General features: G+C 34.6%; 1 protein-coding gene across 1 annotated transcript in view; it reads right to left on the minus strand.

The window, feature by feature from the left end:
* MUC19 (mucin 19, oligomeric) overlaps positions 1-19,883 on the minus strand; it is a 138,261-nt gene that overhangs the window by 56,160 nt on the left and 62,218 nt on the right. The window contains exons 36-45 of the mRNA XM_086715120.1: positions 19,656-19,797; positions 18,997-19,028; positions 18,418-18,447; positions 17,125-17,166; positions 16,115-16,159; positions 5,812-5,850; positions 4,956-5,051; positions 2,878-2,973; positions 2,337-2,435; positions 1,036-1,101 (exon numbers count right to left, since the gene is read on the minus strand). Of these exons, the coding sequence (XP_086571246.1) occupies positions 1,036-1,101; positions 2,337-2,435; positions 2,878-2,973; positions 4,956-5,051; positions 5,812-5,850; positions 16,115-16,159; positions 17,125-17,166; positions 18,418-18,447; positions 18,997-19,028; positions 19,656-19,797 (687 nt within the window). The remainder of the gene's footprint in view (positions 1-1,035; positions 1,102-2,336; positions 2,436-2,877; positions 2,974-4,955; positions 5,052-5,811; positions 5,851-16,114; positions 16,160-17,124; positions 17,167-18,417; positions 18,448-18,996; positions 19,029-19,655; positions 19,798-19,883) is intronic.

A 19,883-nucleotide genomic window follows, 5' to 3' on the forward strand; every position in this document is an offset into this window, starting at 1 on the left:
TACTTCAAAACTAGTAATAATTTTTCTTGAGAATATGTATGTAAAGGGTTGTCTGCTTGGTGAGATTCCTTTCTGTTTTTACAATCTCTTAGTAAATTGTCTGTAATTTGCATCACTTTCTAGGTTAAGGCTAATTCAATTATAAAACTATTTTCCTTCTCTACTACCTTTATGGACTGGGTCTCTGGGCTGAGAGAAGATTTTGTTTTCAAACATATTACCGCAACAACTGAAAAATGACTGTTGTTATTCCCATGAAATTGAATATATCCCTAAAATTCCACCCAACTCACTTATGTTTTGAGTTTTTGCTTGTTAAAGTGTATAGATATAGTACACTGATCATATCATATAATGTTCAAACTAGAATAATCCTGTTGTTTTTAACCCTATCTAATCAGTTCTCTTACTAGAATTTCCTCTTGAGTTCCCACTCCAATGTTTGTCACTGAACATTTCCTTGATATTGACTATTTTCTGTCTTACATGGTATTTGCCTTTGCATGTATATAAATATTCATTTCTCCTGCTCAAAAAACAAGTTCTAAGAAAACAAGTACATTACTATTCTCCTGTGTTCTCTGGAGCATCAGTCTGATGCTCTGTGTAACATCAGTTTGATGTTACACACACAACAAATACCTCTTGATTTATTTCTGATCTTCTTCAGTTTTTTTAAATTGTTTTTCAACTTTTTTTTTTTTTTTTTTTTTTTTTTTTTGGGACAGAGAGAGACAGAGCATGAACGGGGGAGGGGCAGAGAGAGAGGGAGACACAGAATCGGAAACAGGCTCCAGGTTCTGAGCCATCAGCCCAGAGCCTGACGCGGCGCTCGAACTCACGGACCGCGAGATCGTGACCTGGCTGAAGTCGGACGCTTAACCGACTGCGCCACCCAGGCGCCCCTCTTCAGTTTTGACATTACACAAATAATGATAATTAAATTCTTCAGGAAGCTTTGTCTCTGTAAAAATCATAAGTAAAGAAATCACATTTCTCTTGTCTGGATTCATTCTGATTATGTTCATTCAGTACCTGAGGCTCGGGAAGTGTTTTCACCAACAGTTCCAGTGGTGGCTGCATTTTCCCCTTCAGTTGTTCCTAATTGAGAAGAACAATGGTGCTCAGTCCACAGTGGGGTTGCCAGATTTAGCAAATGATAACACAAGACGTCCAGTTAAATTGGAATTCCAGATAAATAACAATCATCCCAATGGGACATACTTATAACAAAGTATTCTTTATTTATGTGAAATTCAAATTTAAATGACATCCTGTGTTTTCATCTGGAAATTCTAGTCTTCATCGATGGTTGCAATGAAAATGCCCAAGCTACTCATATTCATTTGTCCTAAAATAACAGCCATTAAAACTATAGCCATTGCTAAATTCATTTAAATGTCTCATAAAAACTTGAGGTCTCAGCTAAGCTCATGATGGAGCACCACCAAAATGCCCAGGTGAGCCTGTGCCTTGTCTGCTGAATTCCTAGCTGGGCTGCAATCAGTGAAAGGTCATCTAGTTGTGATGCCATCACCAGTTCCAGTAGTAGTTCCAACAGGTTCTCCTGTTACACTTGATAAACACAGTACTGGGACAGCATGTACATTACTGTAGCTTTAATCTAGTACTTTGGCATTTTTGAAGGGAAGATTTGGAGAAACCAGAAAAAAAAATATCATACTGAAAACTTAATTATTTTTATACCATTCAACATCCTTCTTGGGCATTTGATTAACCAAAACAAGTTAAATCAGCAGGGTTCTGACAAAAGACTCTTCTGTCTTGTTTGGGGGATTTTGTTTTGTTTTGTTTTTACAAAAACCATGGTCTCTGAATGACATTCTCTACTCACCTAACTTGCCTTCAGATTGTGTCACTTCACTACTTGGGGATCTAGTTGTATCACTAGCTGATGATCCAGTAGTCCCTTTCAAAATGAAAACTAAATATGAATCATGATCTTTGGTGAAGCAGAACAGATTGTGCTGTTCTCTGCTTTCAAAATACTTTTCATATATTTGTTTACATATTGTTTCATATATTTGTTCATTTCTCTACTCAGTTCTAATTTGTAGCCAAGATTGGAAACCATGACCCTAATCCCACTCCAGACTCACAGTTTCAGAAGTCCTCAAGCAGGAATCTAGCAGTTTAAAATATATCATGTTTTGCTCTATATCACATCTGAGCTGATGTTGGAGAAACACTGCCATTAAGCTCATAAAAACAGGGATACTGAATACGTGCAGTAATAATTAAACTAATCACTCAGAAGCCACTGGCAGCTTCCCTAAGGTCAGTAAGAAGATGCTTTAGACCTTGCACTTCCATACCTGGTCTGCCTCCCACGGTTGAGCCTGGGGCAGTTGTGTCTCCATTTGTGTTCTCACGCCCAGGTGCTGTTGTGAAGCCCTCTGAAACCTCTGGGGTCCCTGACACAACAGTGGGGAAAGGGGTTTACTTCTCGAGTTGCAGGATTCTATATATCACTCTTTTCTGATAGGACAGTATTGAGGTTTCCAAGACAAAAGAATCTTAAAGGACTCCTAGGATTTCTGCAGCTAGATATCTAAAATCAGCCTAATATCATATAGAGCTTAATCTTTTTTTAAGGTTATTTATTTTGAGAGAAAGAGAGAGTGTGGGAGGAGCAGAGAGAGAGGAAGAGAGAGAGAATCCCAAGTAGTCTCCACGAGGGCATCTTGGAACCCGATGCGAGTCTTGAACTCAAAAACTGTGAGACTGTGATCTGATCTGAAGTCAGATGCTTAACCGACTGAGCCACCCAAGTGCCCCACATAGAGCTTAATCTTTAGTTCAACCTGTGGTATATTCAGTGTATTTAATAGGTGCTAAAATGTGTATCTGACTTGCCTGGTTTCCCTGGGCTTGTCGCCCCTGTGCTTGGTTCCCTGGGTGTGCTGTCTTCACCTCCTCTTGCTGGTGCAGTAGGGCTGCCTGTTGTTCCTCCTGATAAAATACAGCAGTTTCAGAAATACACTAGACCTAAATCAACTTACTTAATCTTATAGAAATCCTCCAGAGCTGGCAGTATTATCATTCCCACTGATGACGTGGTGAAGTGAAGTACTCCGGGCCACCCAGTTATTTGGCAACAGATCCAGGAGCCAAACCCAGGCAGTCTCACCCTGGAGTTGATACTCCAAATGTACTTCTCAAATCAACTGTGGTAAGAGAGAAATTTTGTAAAATTTCCAATCTACCTTATTTTGGGAGGAGGAAGGGGGAGAATGCCATAAAAGTGAAGAAATGAAAATTTAAAAAGTGAAACCAAAGAAAACATTAAATTTTATTCAACAGATACGAAATCACTGTGTCAAACTGCTGCTCAATTCTTACTACATCATGGACCAGTAAAACAAACAGTTCTGGATGGCATACCTTTGTGGACCAAACTTGGAGCAGCCCTGCTCAAAACCATTGTACAGATTGTCTGATCCCCAAAAGAGATAGCTGATTGACTCATCATCATGATCCAGTAATTCTGATTCAAATTTTTGGAAATATAAACTAGATGGTCATTACCCTAAGAGTTCAGTAAATTCACTGATCTAACTGGAATCGACCAGTTTCTTGTGCTACTGTACATTATATCTTTTAATATGTTATTTTTATGTAAACTGTAATTTATTATAGTATTTAAAACAAAAATTTTAAATCAAGAAATCTGCTAGAGGAAAACAAATGTAGGAAAATAAAACCAGGCCATGGATTCATTAATAAATATGTAAAGCGAAGTCCCATTGCATATACTAAAGAAATGATTTTTAATGGTATGTAAAGGAGTTTTGATTTATCCTAAAAGCAATCAGAACAATTGTCGAATGACCTGAAGACAGTTGAATTTTTGGAAGTTCATTCTGGCGTGGTATTGACTAAAGAGTAAATTGGGACAGAAGTGGGGAAAGAGTGGAAATGTTCTCAACTTTGATATGCATCAGTTGCTTAAAGGGCTTGTTAATATGGTTTGCTGGGCTTCACTTCAAAAGCTTCTGAATCAAAGCAGATGGGCCTGAAAATCTGCATTTCTAAAAAATTCCCAGGAGACACTGAGGCTGTTGGTCTTGGAACCACACTTTGAACACCTGTGTTGGAGGAAGATGAGCCATGTGGACAACTGCAGGTATTAAATGGAAACTGTTTAACACCTGAGCAAGAGGCAGAGGCAAATGTGACTCAGAGGAATTTTAAGAGGTGTTTGAAATTACTGACTGATTAAGGGGCAGGCTTGTTTGTTTTTAATTAAAATCATCTATGCTTTAAAAAATGTCAATAATATTTTATTCTTGAAACCAACAATAGTTAAAATTTAGTCAATGATGCACAATGATAAGCATATTCTCACTGGCTTTTCTTGGATGCATGCTCTTATGCACAGATCACAAACTGTGGGGCCATTACAGGGGAGGATAAGAGCTCTGGGTTCTAATCCTGCCTCTGCCAGTTTTGAGACCTTTTATTATTTTCTTCTTTCTGGGCATAAAAATACCTAATGGTGTTAATGTGAATTAAATTAATTTTCCATTTGAGAATAACTCAGAAGTTTTAGTGTGCCATATAAATATTATTGAATACATAAATGCAACATAAAGTGCAAGTGGGGGATAGGCAAAGAGAGAGAGAGACAGACAGACAGACAGACAGAATCACAAATAGGATCTGCCCTGTCAGCACAGAGCCCAGTGTGGGGCTCCATGGTATAAACGGTGAGATTAGGACCTGAGGCAAAAATCAAGAGTTGGATGCTTAACTGACTGAGCCACCCAGGCACCCCCTAAAGTTCTACATTTTAATTATGTATAAAAAATACCTAAGGCTGATATTATACCTAACTCAGATATCTTTATTTTATACAATATTGTCCTGAGAAGCATTGCCTGAAACCAGTTGCTTAGCTGTGGATGGTATACCTTGTTCTGAATTCAGTTTACCTGCCATGTGCCCAGGACTGGTGGGGGCGGGGTACACTACAGTCGTGCCTGCGGTGCCAGCACTGACGGTCACGGGAACGGGAGTTCCAATAACACCTGCGAAAAACATAAAATGAGCTTCTCATGTCAAGTATACTTGGATTTTGTTTCCAATGGGTGGGTGATTTAACTATTCAGTCAGTTCCCACTCCAGAAAATGAAAGTGTGAATCCAATGACTTTTTGTCCAGAGTTCCCTAAGATTTTGTTCTACTATAATTTCCTCAAAGATTTTGGTTTAGTTTTTACTATTTTGTTGTTGTTATTGCTTTTTTTTTTATAGTTATGTTCTAGGCATCTTAAATTGGGTCATGCTAAGTCTTCATATATTTGTCTCAATGAGGTTGCTTTCAAATAAATGGAATCTTAAGCTCTAATCACACTGTCACTCAGGGATAATAACAATGATGAAATATCATGAAAGAGCTAATTGCTACTTTTACACTTAGAACGCCTAAAAGAGCAAAATACATCATTAGATATACACATGTTTTCTCTTATCCTATATATTACTTTTTTAAATTTTGAGCTTGATGTTATTTATTTCTGTTATACTCTACTAATAGTTACTGATAAGGAAAAAAATAAAACTAGAAACCATATTATAGCCAGCCAATATAAACTGGTCAAAAACAAGATAAATTCAGGCTTTTTAAAGAATTTTAAATCAGTGGGAAAAGCTTAATAAATTACTTGTTCGCAACGTTTTGTCAAAAGCAAAACTCTCATATAAATTCTTTCTTAAAAACCCAAAGTTACTAATAATTTTCCCCGTTAGATTTTTTTTCACATATAAAACCGGGAATTAATATACTAACCTGTAGTAAAAGGTTCACTCAGAAGAGTTAGAGTTGTTCCTGATAAGAAAAAGAGAAATGATGTAAATTTGTCTGACCTCAAGGGAAAATACTGGAAAGATTGCTGGATTGTTAGTTTTCAATATGTAGTAGTTTGTAATATATTTAGCACTGAGAGTTAATAATAAAATTTGATTTCAGTTTTAAAATAATGATATCATGGGGCGCCTGGGTGGCTCAGTTGGTTAAGCGTCCGACTTTGGCTCAGGTCATGATCTCACGGTCTGTGAGTTCGAACCCCGTGTCAGGCTCTGTGCTGACAGCTCAGAGGCTGGAGCCTGCTTCAGATTCTGTGTCTCCCTCTCTCTGCCCCTCCCCTGTTCATGCTCTGTCTCTGTCTCAAAAATAAAAAAACGTCAAAATTAAATAATGATATCATAATGTACTTTACAATGCATATGTGTATGTGTGAAGGGGCATGGATATGCATGTGTATACTATACACACATATGCTGAATTCCAAATGCAAGGTAAATGCAATAAATGTATATCAATAATGACAAAGTTAATTCTGTGTTAGCAGAAGCTAATGTTGAAGTTAATGACTTCTTTTACTCTATTTCTGGTGGTCAGTGCCTTCCATAGTTGTCTACCGAGTGGCATTTAGTCTATATTTGGAGTAGTGGGAAGAAGAAATATTTTTTAGGATTTGTTTTTATAATTTTATATAGTAGGTTCATGGAGATAAATTTGTAGTTACCAGTAAACTCCTGAAGGAAGAGGCCATATTTTTACTTTGCCTTCCCTGTGCCTGCCCCCCTCCAACCATTCCTGCCAGGAATACATTAGCAGTTTATTAACTGTTTATTGCCAGGGGTGCGGTGTACTCAAAATTAAGCCTTTGTTAATTTCTGGTTTTCATAAATATCAAAATCAGCTATTTTCTGTATTTTCATCTTAGTCTCTATTGAAAAGCCCTGCAAATCTATTATTTATATGGAAATTCACACTTTACAATATTATAGTATTTTGCAACTTACAAAAGAAGAAGAAAAAGTGTCTCACACAACCTATTTGATCCTCATTCTTTGTTCAGCCACCACGGCTGCTTTTCAGCGTCTCATACCTGCTATTTGCAGTTCCCTGGCCTTGGAACACAGTTCCTTATTCTTCTCTGAGTTAAACCTTCACTGGTCAGTTCTCAACTCATCTTTTCCTCAGCCTTTCCTGACCATCTTGACTTGTTCAAATCTCTTCTCCACCTAACTCACCCCCATTTTAAGCACTTCATAGCGCTTGTCATTGACGGAAATTTCCATTTGTATTTGTAACTGCTTGATTGATATCCATCTTTCTCACTAGACTATAGGTTTTATGAACACAGGGATTGTATCTATTTTAACTCATCTTTATATCTCTAATGATAGCAGAGTGCCCAGCACCTAATAGGTGATTGATAAGTATTTGATAATAGAAGGAAAGAAGGAAAAATATTATGCTTATTCTGCATATAAAGAATTGGGCTCAGAAAAGCTATGTGATTTGTACAAGATAGATGCTAGTCAGTGACAACGCTGGGACTAAATCCAAGTCATCCAGTACCTAGCACTATAACCCAAATGGCTTTTTATATAATATAAAAATATTACGTATAAAATATCTATGTATAAAAATATCTATGTATAATGAACTACCACTTGTAGTTTTTTTAATTATCCATTCATTATATCAATAGAAATGTTATAAGTGAGACTAGAAATCTATAATATCACATCAAATAAATAATAAAATATCCTTTCTTGATTACTTCAAAAATGGATATTATAAATATGTTAAGTAGTTTGAGAGAAGGTTTATGTGAGAATTCTCAAAATTAGTGTCAAGCTTTAGTTGAGAAGAATTTTTAAATCAGTGTCAAGAAGACCACCAACAGACCAATTCAGATCTTATCTTTTCTCATGGATGAACACATTAATTGGACATTGAATTAAAATGCCTTGCTGATCTGGATGCAAGGATCACATAGAAAGACTATTGTTCCATGGCCCACATAGACTATCAAGATTATAATGATGCAGCAGGATACATCGTGATACTTCAAAAGAATATGTTGCAGATTTCATTTCCCAGTATAGATATAACCTTTAGGGAACTGCAGTGATTCCAGTTTGAGCTCTTTCAAATTGAGCACAATAACATTTAATTAAAAGCAGCATTATCACATGGAACAGAATCAAAATCTTCTCCACGGTTTCCACATTTGAATATTCTCTGATCAAATGGAGTCAAGGGGAACACAGTGGCTCACCATAGATGGTAGAGCACAGACTGCAAATATTTTTAGCGTACGAAGGAGAAAACACATTTATAGGCCTTTCCTCGCGATTGGTATGGCTAACATGGCAACAGGCTCCAAAGTGGATCTCCAGGGCCCATCTTAAATCAGGGCCAGAAGACTTATCTAAACTAGTCACAGATTGGAGTACATGCCAGTTGGGCTACTATATATAATATAGCAGTTATTTCCCCCCACAAATAAACTTCGGAAGATATGTCTAAAATTGTTGATATAGTGATAAAAATATGGATAAGTTTTTACTAACATGAATAGAGAAGAATCCACTTTTCTTCATGGGTTAATGACCAAAACTGATAAAGCATTACTGTTCTCATTAATTTTGGCATCCATAACCACTGCAATTACAGTTAATATTTTCCTTCACTTACAAATGAACACATATGCTTAAAGGACTTGATATTGTGAATTACTATGTATCAGCTGCTTTGTTGCCAAGAGGTAACTGCTCATAATAAGAGCTGCCAAAATATTGATAGCTCTGTGCATTATGAACTAATAATCCACTCCAAAAATTTTCAAAGTGATTGTGTTGATTTATTTTTACCTCATAAGCTTAATTAAAAAATAATTTAATTTACCTTGTTTATTTTCCACCACATAATAGACTGAATAATTAAAATAAAATCTTGCAATTAATTTTCCAGCTACTACTAAGATTTTCTGATTAAAGAATCATTTTAATTTTTATAAAAGTATTATTTTGCCATTTTCCCTGAGTGGATTCCATTTTGCTTAATATTAACTTCTGAAAGATAAGCTTAAGGAGTATCCATAATATTTCCCTAATAAGCAACAATTTTGGTACTTCAAAGCTTGCAGTTTTTCTAAAATATGGTATTTCTGAAAAAAATAACCCAGGTTTTGATCCAGAAAGTAGTTGGGTTTCTGATTATAAAAAATACTAAACTCCTTTGCTAAAATCTAAGTTCATTTACACAATAAATTATTCTTTATAAAAATGTTAATAGTAACTGGTCACCTGGGTGGCTCAGTCAGTCGAGTGTCTGACTCTTGGTTTTGGCTCAGGTCAGGAGCTCACGGTTTGTGAGTGAGAGCCCCACATCAGGCTCTGCGCTAACAGTGCAGAGCCTGCTTGGAATTCTCTCTCTCCCTCTCTTTGCCTATCCCCTACTTGCTTTCTCTGTTTCTCTCTCAAAATAAATAAACTTAAAAAAAAAAACTTAGTAATAACAGAGTTGATTTTACTGAGTCTTACTGTGTATTATTCTAAGCTGCACCATTACATTTACACTCTTTACTCAAGTCCTGTAATAAAGATATTATATCCTTCCCACTTAATAAATGAGAAAACTAATGTTCAGAGTGTTTGGAGATTTAAACTAGGGTCATACAGCTAGTAAGTAGAACAGAAGAGATTCAAATTCTTATTTTTCTGCTTCTACTTCCCACTACACTGAGTGACTCTCTATAATATCCCAATGTAATTATTTTCTTTCTATGATGGATACTATTTTAGAATAAGCTCCTTATGCAAATTAGTTGTAACACTCTAAGATTTTAACTTTTTGAGAGAGTAAAAAAAAATGCATTTTAAGATATCAAATCATTATGTCACAAAACCCCTTTTTAATTATATGAACCAATATCCCATATGGTCAATGAGCTTTTTTATAGTTTAATAGAAAATTACTACATAAATCATAAATTTTAACACAACTACCAAATTGAAATTGGAATCTGAAATTATATGCAACTATTTCAATAACTAATTTATATTAAATTCAATTTTATTCTCTTTCTTAAATACACAGCAGCATTAGGACTGGAATCTAGAAAAAGATGTCCTGAATTTTAATCCTCTCTGTGCTTCTTATTAGCAGACAACCTTGAACACATAACTTAAACTTCTTGTGCTTCCATTCCCTCATTTGTAAATTGGGGAAAATAATGGCACTTACTTCCCAGAGTTTTCTGTATCAAATGAGAAAATATGTGTCAAATACTTAGAAAACTGCTCAGTAAATGTTAGCTCTGTGTCAAGATCTGTCAATTTCAACAGGAAAAAAAACCATAATTGCATAATATTTCTTCTAAAACTAACATACTTATTGGAATGGTTGGCTAGGCATCTCTCAGGATATTTTAACCCTTTGAAAGCATTTACTGTATAGAAAAAAAATAGATATATAATGCATGGAGAAAAGCTTAAGCTTTGCAAATTGCTTCCCTTGTGATTTTAAAGTTTTCTTCAATGTTTTTCTAAATTAATTAAAAGTACACTTCACTCCTATGCTATTTAACTCAAAGAAATGTTCAACAGTATAATCATACCATAACTTCTATACAAGATGCTTGAATATAAAATCAAATAAATCATCAATCCCTCTCCTGAGGACCTAGTTACTTCTCTTATCTGGCCTTCCATCCACTTGAGAACTGTCATTTAAATTTATGGAAAGAAACTTTAAAATAATTTGTTTAATCTTTTCAAGTTATAGATTAAAAAATAATAATGGTCAGTAAAAAGTACTTGATTCAGCGAAGTATTTCATCTAGTACTTGATCAAAATTACTTCACCCACTGAACAAGACAATGGCCAACAGCTGCCCTTCTGCCCAGTCTCTTTCAAAAAGTAAATCTTGGGACAGATATCATATGTTTTTGCTCATATGTGGATATTGAGAAACTTAACAGAAGGCCATGGGGGAAGGGAAGGGGGAAAAAAAGTTACAGAGAGGGAGGGAGGCAAACCACAAGAGACTCTTAATTACAGAGAACAAATTGAGGGTGGATGGGGGGGTGGGGAGAGGGAAAATGGGTGATGGACATTTAGGAGGGCACTTGTTGGGATGAGCACTGGGTGTTGTATGTAAGCCAATTTGACAATAAATTATATTCAAAAAATAAAATAAATCTTGGGGTGCCTGGGTGGCTCAGTCAGTTAAGTGTCTGACTTTGGCTCACTCAGGTCACGATCTTGCAGTTTGTGAGCTCGAGCCCTGCATCGGTTTCTCTGCTGTCAGTGAGGAGCCTGCTTCAGATCCTCTGTCTCCCTCTCTCAAAAATAAATGAACATTTAAAAAATCAATCAATCAATCGTGGGGCACCTGGGTGGCTCAGTTGGTTAAGCATCTGACTTTGGCTCAGGTCATGATCTTAGGTCATGAGTTCGAGACCCACATTGGACTCTCAGCTGTCAGTGTGGCACCTGCTTTGGAACTTCTATTTCTCTCTCTCTCTGCCCCTCCTCCACTTGTGTGCAAGCACACGCGCTCTCTCTCAAAAATAAACATTAAAAAAGATAAAAAATAAGCCTTACCTATGTGTTCAAGAAATACAGGTTTTTATACCTATAAATTTTATACCTGTTAAATTGAAATCTTAAGACAAAGTAGAAAATAAAAGTAGAAAAGCTTTGACTAAATTAAATTAACCCATGAATCACATTGGTTCAATTCAAACATACTAACATATTATCCAAAATGAAACTACACTTAGAACACTGAGACTATAAACCAAAATTCTGGGTGAAATGGATTCCCATATCTAAGAATGAAATCCCTCTACCTACTTCCGAGAGTTCATGAAGAGACAGTACATATTCAAAATGATGTGTCTTCCTAGCTATAATATCTGGAAAATGTTAAACGTTTACTTTTAAGTAGCTATTTAAATATTTTAGTTGATGTATACTATATTTAGTAAGTAACAAGAAACTTTGCCAGTGATGATGATGAAACCTTTATTTCAGCACCTGTTTTCTCATCACTGATCAAGCAGTTCACCCCTAGAAAGCTGAAAAACAAAAAATCATTATGTAGCTATGGATTCATCCCAGTTTGTCAAATGCTGTTCAACTTTTAAACCATGGACATCAGTAAAAGAAGTGGAATGTAGCTTTCAAGTCTACAATTTGTAAGGCAACTACTCCACAAAAAGAATGTATTTCTTTTAAAAGTGTTCAAAAGGCCAACACTATAAGCGGTTTTATTTTTACTATATTATGATGCTTATCGGATGAATTTAGAAAAAACAAGTTTAAAAAGGAAACATACGTTGGTATGTCTTAAAATGAAATGTCTTATTCATACATGGAAAATGAAAAACAACACCACCAGGCTTGGCTTTTTTTTGTTTTCCTTTTAGAACTTCAAAATAAAATGCCCAGTAAACATATGACTAGTATTGTCTAAGATTGTTCTGATTGACATCCTCACTTCATATAGATTGTTATGATTCCTGAGTTGGGGGTAAATGGACATGTGGTCTCTCATGGTTGTTAAAATTCAGAAACTTCCATTTTATTCTGAATATTTTGTACCCAGTCCAGGAGTCTATAGCACATGCTGAAGTAGACAATTTATGATTGTCCAGTTAATCGAATCCACCAAGATGAATGAGAGGTATGAGCCAAGCCTACCAGTCACAGCTTTTTTGGGGAAACTAAATAAGTTACTACTTGAGTAACTTCTAAATTCCTCTTGATATAAATGATATAGGCATAGTCTCAGAAAAGATATGGGACAGTGAATGAGAAGCTAAAATTTAAATCAAGTTTTACCACTACCATTCATTTAAAATTGAGATTTAATTAATAATAAAAATTTTGTCTGCCTCAGTTCATCTGGGAAAAAAGCATTTGCAGATTTATTCCAGCAACAAGATAAGCTATGCATACATTATTAAGGAATGCTGAAAATGTCTCAATAATTTGATAACTTGATAAGCAATGTTTTCTGTGTATTGGGATTATTTGACTAAATTTATTTAAAACACATACAATTTGTGGCACAATTGGACAATTTTAACATAAAAAATTGTTTTTGTCTCCTGATTTTAGAATAATGTTGGGGCGACCTTAATGATTTATGTCTTTGAAATGATAATTTCTGATAATAATTTCTGTATTTCATGGATAATAAGGAAAAGAAAAACAATGCTAGTTTCTCTCTGTATCACACCAGAAAATTCCTTTTCTTCTGATCTTTATAACTCTGGAAAAATTATTTTAGCTCTTTGTATCTCATTCCCTGCAAAATGATGAAGACAGAGGGGTCCACAGAATATTACTTAATCAGGCAATTGTTGAGATTTAATGAGATAATGAATGAAAAAGTGTATCTAACCACTAGAATACAGTAAACCCTCCTTTAAAGTTGTTATTACCAAAGGAAATAATCATCAAAACTAAAAGGCAACCAATAGAGTGGGAGAAGATATTTGAAAATGACATATCAGATAAAGGGTTAGTATCCAAAATCTATAAAGAAGTTATCCAACTCAACACCCAAAAAACAAATAATCCAGTGAAGAAATGGACAAAACACATGAATAGACACTTCTCCAAAGAAGACATCCAGATGGCCAACCGACACATGAAAAAATGCTCAACATCACTCATCATCAGGGAAATACAAATCAAAACCACAAGGAGATATCACCTCACACCTGTCAGAATGGCTAAGCAACAACAGATATTGGAGAAAGAGGATCTCTTTTGCACTGCTGGTGGGAATGCAAACTGGTGCAGCCACTCTGGAAAACAGTATGCAGGTTCCTCAAATATTAAAAATAGATCTACTCTATGACCCAGCAATTGCACTCCTAGGTATTTACCCAAGGAATACAGGTGTGCTCTTTCGAATGGGCACATGCACCCCAACGTTTATAGCAGCACTATCAACAATAGCCAAAGTATGGAAAGAGCCCAAAAATCCATCAATGGATGAATGAATAAAGAAGATGTGGTATATACATACAATGGAGTATTACTCAGCAATCAAAAATGATGAAATCTTGCCATTTGCAGCTACATGGATGGAACTAGAGGGTATTTTGCTAAGCAAAATTAGTCAGTCAAAGAAAGACAAATATCATATGACTTCACTCATATGAGGACTATAAGATACAAAACATATGAACATAAGGGAAGGGAAGCAAAAATGATATAAAAACAGATAAATGATATAAAAATGATATAAAAACAGGGGGACAAAACATAAGAGACTCTTAAATATGGAGAACAAACAGAGGGTTGCTAGAGGGGTTGTGGGAGGGGGGATGGGCTAAATGAATAAGGGGCACTAAGGAATCTACTCCTGAAATCATTGCTGCACTATATGCTAACTAACATGGATGTAAATTAAAAAATAAATAAATTGTTTTTAAAAAGTTGTTATTAGCTATATCTTACAAAATAGTACTAAAGTGGCATTTTAGTAAATTATTAATATTATACTTCTGGAACATGAAATACCTGCTAGAAATTCAATGAAATGAAATAAAACACTAGGATTTGGGAAGGCTAAGCATAAATTATAATTAATACCTCATGAATTCTGGGGGGAAAAATCAGCCAGGTAATCTCTCCTATAATTCAACTATACATTAGATTTATGATTTTTTAAATACTATGGTGAACATAATTAATGAAATTTTTGTAGTGTTTTAAGGTTAATTAAACATTTTACATCTACAATTTCATCCATTGCTCACAAAAACTACTTCAGTAATCTATTCATGACCTGCTGTTTTATATAAAAATTTGCTCGCTATAATACAAAGTGTCAACAAAATGAAATTTCCATAATATTATGTTCAAAACTGAATTCTTGGGGATATAAAAACAATGAAAGGAAATACATGTATAAACTAAACAAAAATCAAGCCAGTTTTCATATTTCTGAGTACCTACTGTGATATAGGATGCAGATAACATCTTTACATTGAAATAGTTATCAAAATTGCTTATGACTCATGCACAACTGTACAATGCATCAAATCCATAGTCAAGAGTAGTTCTATTTCTTTAAATGGTCACAATATTCAAAAGTTTTAATAGCTGAACAAATGATTTTAACTAAAAGAGAGCTATATAAAATGAAATTAATCTTCATGGAAACAGAAGTGGGATGAGAAGTAGAAGTTTAGTCATTGCTAATGACTGAAATAATACATGGCCAGAAAAATTTTCTGCAGTATAAGAAACAACATAGAAGGACTTTGGGGATGAAATTTTTACTATGTCTTGGGAAATACACTTACACTTGTAGAATATTCTATTCTACACTTGTAGAATAGAGAAAAATACTTCTAAAACCTGTCAGTCTTTCCAAGATTTACACTGAGCAAGTCAGTAGTGCTTAGTGTTGCTAATAACATGCAACATGAGAGAGAGTTTGACAAAAATTAAACATGTTAGTTTAGGCATTTTTAATGATATTCCATAGTGTGATGGGCTGATACTTAAGAAGTATATTTGCCCTTTGAATATATAAGAAATATATTAATTACCAAATAAATCAGACACTGCTGATAATTACAAAATACCCAAAATTATAGTTGTAATTCTATATCATGATATAAAATTATAATCGAAAAGTAGTCTTGATTTTGCAGTGTACATTTGCATTTTATAGAAAGAAGATTAGCTGCAATGAATGAATGTATAAACTGTAAGAGTTTCAATACAATAATAGCTAACCAATAGTCTAACCTTCACCAGAAATTCTGTTGCCCCCCCCCACCCTAAAAAAATACCTGAATTATAAATTTGGGACGGGGAAAAAGAAGAGTCATTCATTTATTCTACAAATATTTAATGTATGATAGCTATTACACAGCTTGGGACTAGGTGCATTTGGGAATACAGGTAGGGCAAAACATGGTCTGAGACTTTAAGGATGTAAACTAGACTTATCATGGTGATCATTTTGCAATATATATAAATATCAAGTTGCTATGAGGTACACCGGCAACTAATATAATGGTATGTGTCAATTTTACCTCAAAACATATCGTGCATGTAAATATATATCCATTTTTTTAATAGAGAAAGTAATAAATAATAGGAGAAAGTGACAGTATTCAGGTGGGGAAGAAAAAGTCCTAAATATAACCAAGTGGGTATATTGATTAAAATAGGCTTTAAGTTAAAAAAAATGTTTAATATATGTAAAAAAAACCCCTGCATTGTCATTTTACAAGTTTTCTGATTCACCCACCTATTGTTTCGCTGCTTGATGTTGTAATCACTGGAATGGAAGCTGCTGAATTAGAGAAAACAATGGAAAATAATTAGTTTTGCACAGAGGGAACATTATGCTTCTGAGAACATCTATGGTCATGTATAAAATGGGTCAACTTAAAAATTAATGTTTCAAAGAAATTTAATCATATAGGTGGATAGATATTAGTGTATAAAATTAAAGCTTTCAAATCCATAGACCACAAGTAAAAGGTCAAGAAAACATCATTTTGCGTAACATTTTTTCCAAGGTCTTCCTCTAAAGCATTCTTAAAAACAAACAAAACAAAACAAAAGTCCCCATAAAATGTCATTAGAAAGATATAATAGTGCAAAAAGAAGTTTTGTTTTTTGGGTTTTTGTTGGTTTTTTTTTTGTAAATGCCCTCTTGATTAAGTTGTGGGTGAAGATTATGGCTTACCTGCACCTGAGCTCCTGGTTACCAATGTTATTGCTATACAAAGAAGGAGGCAAATATTTGGAAATGTATGTTAAAATTGTGTTAAAAGACAAAATTAAAAGTATTTAGAGATGTGTTTACATATATGTCTAATGCAAATAAATGATTAAATGTAACAGTTAAATGTATTAATCAGATGTCCACACATTTCAAAACACTTTTTGTAGTCCTTAGGCTATTGCTTTACTACAAATCATTCAATTAACATTGAGATTCCTTGATATTAGTAAAGGATAAGTTGTAAATCATTTTTAAAGACTTTAACATAGAATGATCTTCAGTAGTAGAATTTTCTTCACTTTCTCCAAACTAGCACGGAGAATGTTCTTTTTAGGATGCATAACCTCTGAATAGGGAAGATGCTCTTCACTAATATTACAACTGGATGTAGACCCTGCTATCTGGCATTTAGGAAATAAATAGAGAATGACAAATTTGACAAAAGGGCCAAATTGCCGCATTGCAAATTCACTTTGCTGCTGATTTAGAAGCTAAAAGGCAAACTTTTTTTTTTTTTTTTTTTTTACCTGTTTCGGTGCTTAATATGGAGGTAGCTGTTGTAGCTGAAACTGTGTAGGGAAGAAATTATTGAAGAAAAGTAAATTACTTGGATAATTTTACCAGGAAATTTAGTTTAAAAAATCACTTACCATAAACTAAGTGAAAATTTCTAAACCTGTGTTCAAAGGTTAAGTGACAAAATAATCTCTCATTTAAATAAAAAAATAAAAAAAAATAAATCAACACAAATAATTCTATATATTTATTGTATGCCCCCCCCAAAAATAATTTTTTCTGTTTTTATCATTTAACCAAAATCTCACAGGAATTTTATAAGGCCTATTTAAGGACCAAGAAATAAAGTTCAGAACCCTGACGTGGGATACCTTAGCTGTAAGTAAGTGATCAATAATAACTAAAAATTTAAATAGCATTTTACAGACAATAACACAACTTTAAATATAGTATCAAAATATAAGGCTTCTAATACTTCACGATCTCTTCACTGATATCTCTGAATATCGGTCTACAGGAAATAAAATTCCCCCTGCATCACACAGAACAGGAATACGGTTAAGTGCACTGCAGCAACTCTAACTATGCTTATATTGTCAGTAAGTTGCAAGTCCCAAAGCTAAAATTAGACTGCATTCTGTCAGCGCTCTTCCTGAGTGGACGTGACTGAAACGTCCTTGGAGCTTACAGCCGATATAAGAGTTAAGAAAAAGAAAGTAACTTTTTATTTCTATATTTTTAAATTACCTCCCGGTGTAATCATGATTTTAAAATTTTACTCCATGGGAGACCACATTTAACTCATTTTCATTCCACGTGTTCCAATTATTATCTAAAAATGTCAAGCTTTGGATGATGATATTTAACTAATAAGCATACATTACCTAATATATGTTCTAATCATATTCCTAGCTGAATACACTAGAGTAAAATAACATTTTGACAGATTTTCTAGTAACTGTTCATTCTAATTTGAAATTTTTGTATCAGATTTACCACCATATTTTTCACTGGCATAGACTGATGTGAAACTGTAAAGGATTATCCACAAAAAGAAATCAGAGCTACACATTGAAAACCATGATGATTTAGGGCACCTGGGTGGCTCAGGTGGTTAAGCGTCAGATTTCAGCTCAGGTCACGATTCATGGTTCACGAGTCTGAGCCCTGTGTCGGGCTCTGTGCTGACAGCTCAGAGCCTGGAGCCTGCTTAGCATTACGTGTCTCCCTCTCTCGCTCTCGCTCTCTCAAAAATAATAAACATTTTAAAACTTTTTTAAAAAAGAAAACCATGATGATTTTACCTGTGAATGTTGAATTTGTAGGAGCAGTTTCTGAAATAAACATAAGTTACTATTATTGAGAAGAATGAAAAAGGGTGAAAAAGTCTAAAATCTCAAATTGCCAATGAATTATTTGTATCTTGTTTATTTTACTCCCTGCAATTTCTAATACAAACCAGGGAGTAGCTCATATTTTTTTTTAAAGCTTATTGAGATTCATCTTTAAGATTTGTTGCTCATGAGTGATCCCTCAATTATTTAATTCTATCTTATCTAATCCTGACCTTTCAGCTCCATCCCTTCATGAATCTGTTTTGAGTGATGTCTTACTGCCTTAATTCCCAGAGCCTACAGATAGGCAGGGGCTTCCATGCAGCAGGAGGACTACCTACTTGCTAGTTGTTGGAAATGCCTTGGCAGCATTGGTTTTGAAATGACACAACATGAACAAATACACAGCAATGGAATTGTCCAAACCACTGAGGGAGGAGCAGTTTAAGCCTTAAGTACCTACCCCTTTTTCTGTTGATGATCTGAAAGGATCCCAAACCCCGTACCTTGTCTTCCCTAATTCAATTAGAATAAAATGCAAAGACTCACCACTGCACTCCAACTCTCCTGCGATGCAATAGCTGAAAGTTAAATTAAAAAAAAAATGAGGTTGAAATTTTGACTCCTACTGGCATACACCTCCCGAATTTGAAACAAAAAATAGTCTAACCATGAGAATCGAAACAATACCAAATAAGGGAACAATAAATAATCATTTCCCCAAAGGACATTTATTTTTTGGTGTACTGTACCATTATTCCTAATCATTTCACTGCAGTGTTCTTGACACCTAAAAAGATGCTTTGCAGTCAAGCTGTACAGTTAGTTCTTACATTTTCAGCTTTAAACCTGACATCTTGGCCATGCTGCTCTTGTAGAGACTTCTCCTGTTTGCTTCCATGTCACTGTCTGAAGCCTGTAAACATGATCTTGCATTTATAGAATTAAAGCTTTCTTTTTACCTAAAATTACCAGTGACATTTTCTGTTCCTGTTTTCCTCATTATAAGATTTAACAAGCCATTTGTTGACATATGGATTTACTGAAAATATGAAATAACTAGCATTACTGACAAAAAATTGAACCTAATGCTAGCCTTATCATTTAGAAATAGGAAAGCTAAAAATTATACATGTATACTTAATTTTTTTTATAAATGAAAATGCAAGGAACGGAATTGCTTCTTAGAAAGTTAATAGAGAATGTACCATGTTCTTCCACAGTTATCCTGAATCACTCCACCTGCTGGTATGATATCATTATAGAAGCAGCTGCACTCAGATAAACTGACGCATTTCATGGTGTTCTCATCCAGATAAGGAGCGCTATCTGGGCACTTAGCATAACATCCTGTATGAAAGATGACCCATGGTTCATTTCTGTTTACAGAAACTTGTCACATTGCATTATATATTTGTAAAGTTACTTAAATGCCT

Source organism: Puma concolor, chromosome B4, assembly GCF_028749965.1.
Source record: "Puma concolor isolate L17-30 chromosome B4, mPumCon1.1.hap2, whole genome shotgun sequence".
NCBI lineage: Eukaryota > Metazoa > Chordata > Mammalia > Carnivora > Felidae > Puma > Puma concolor.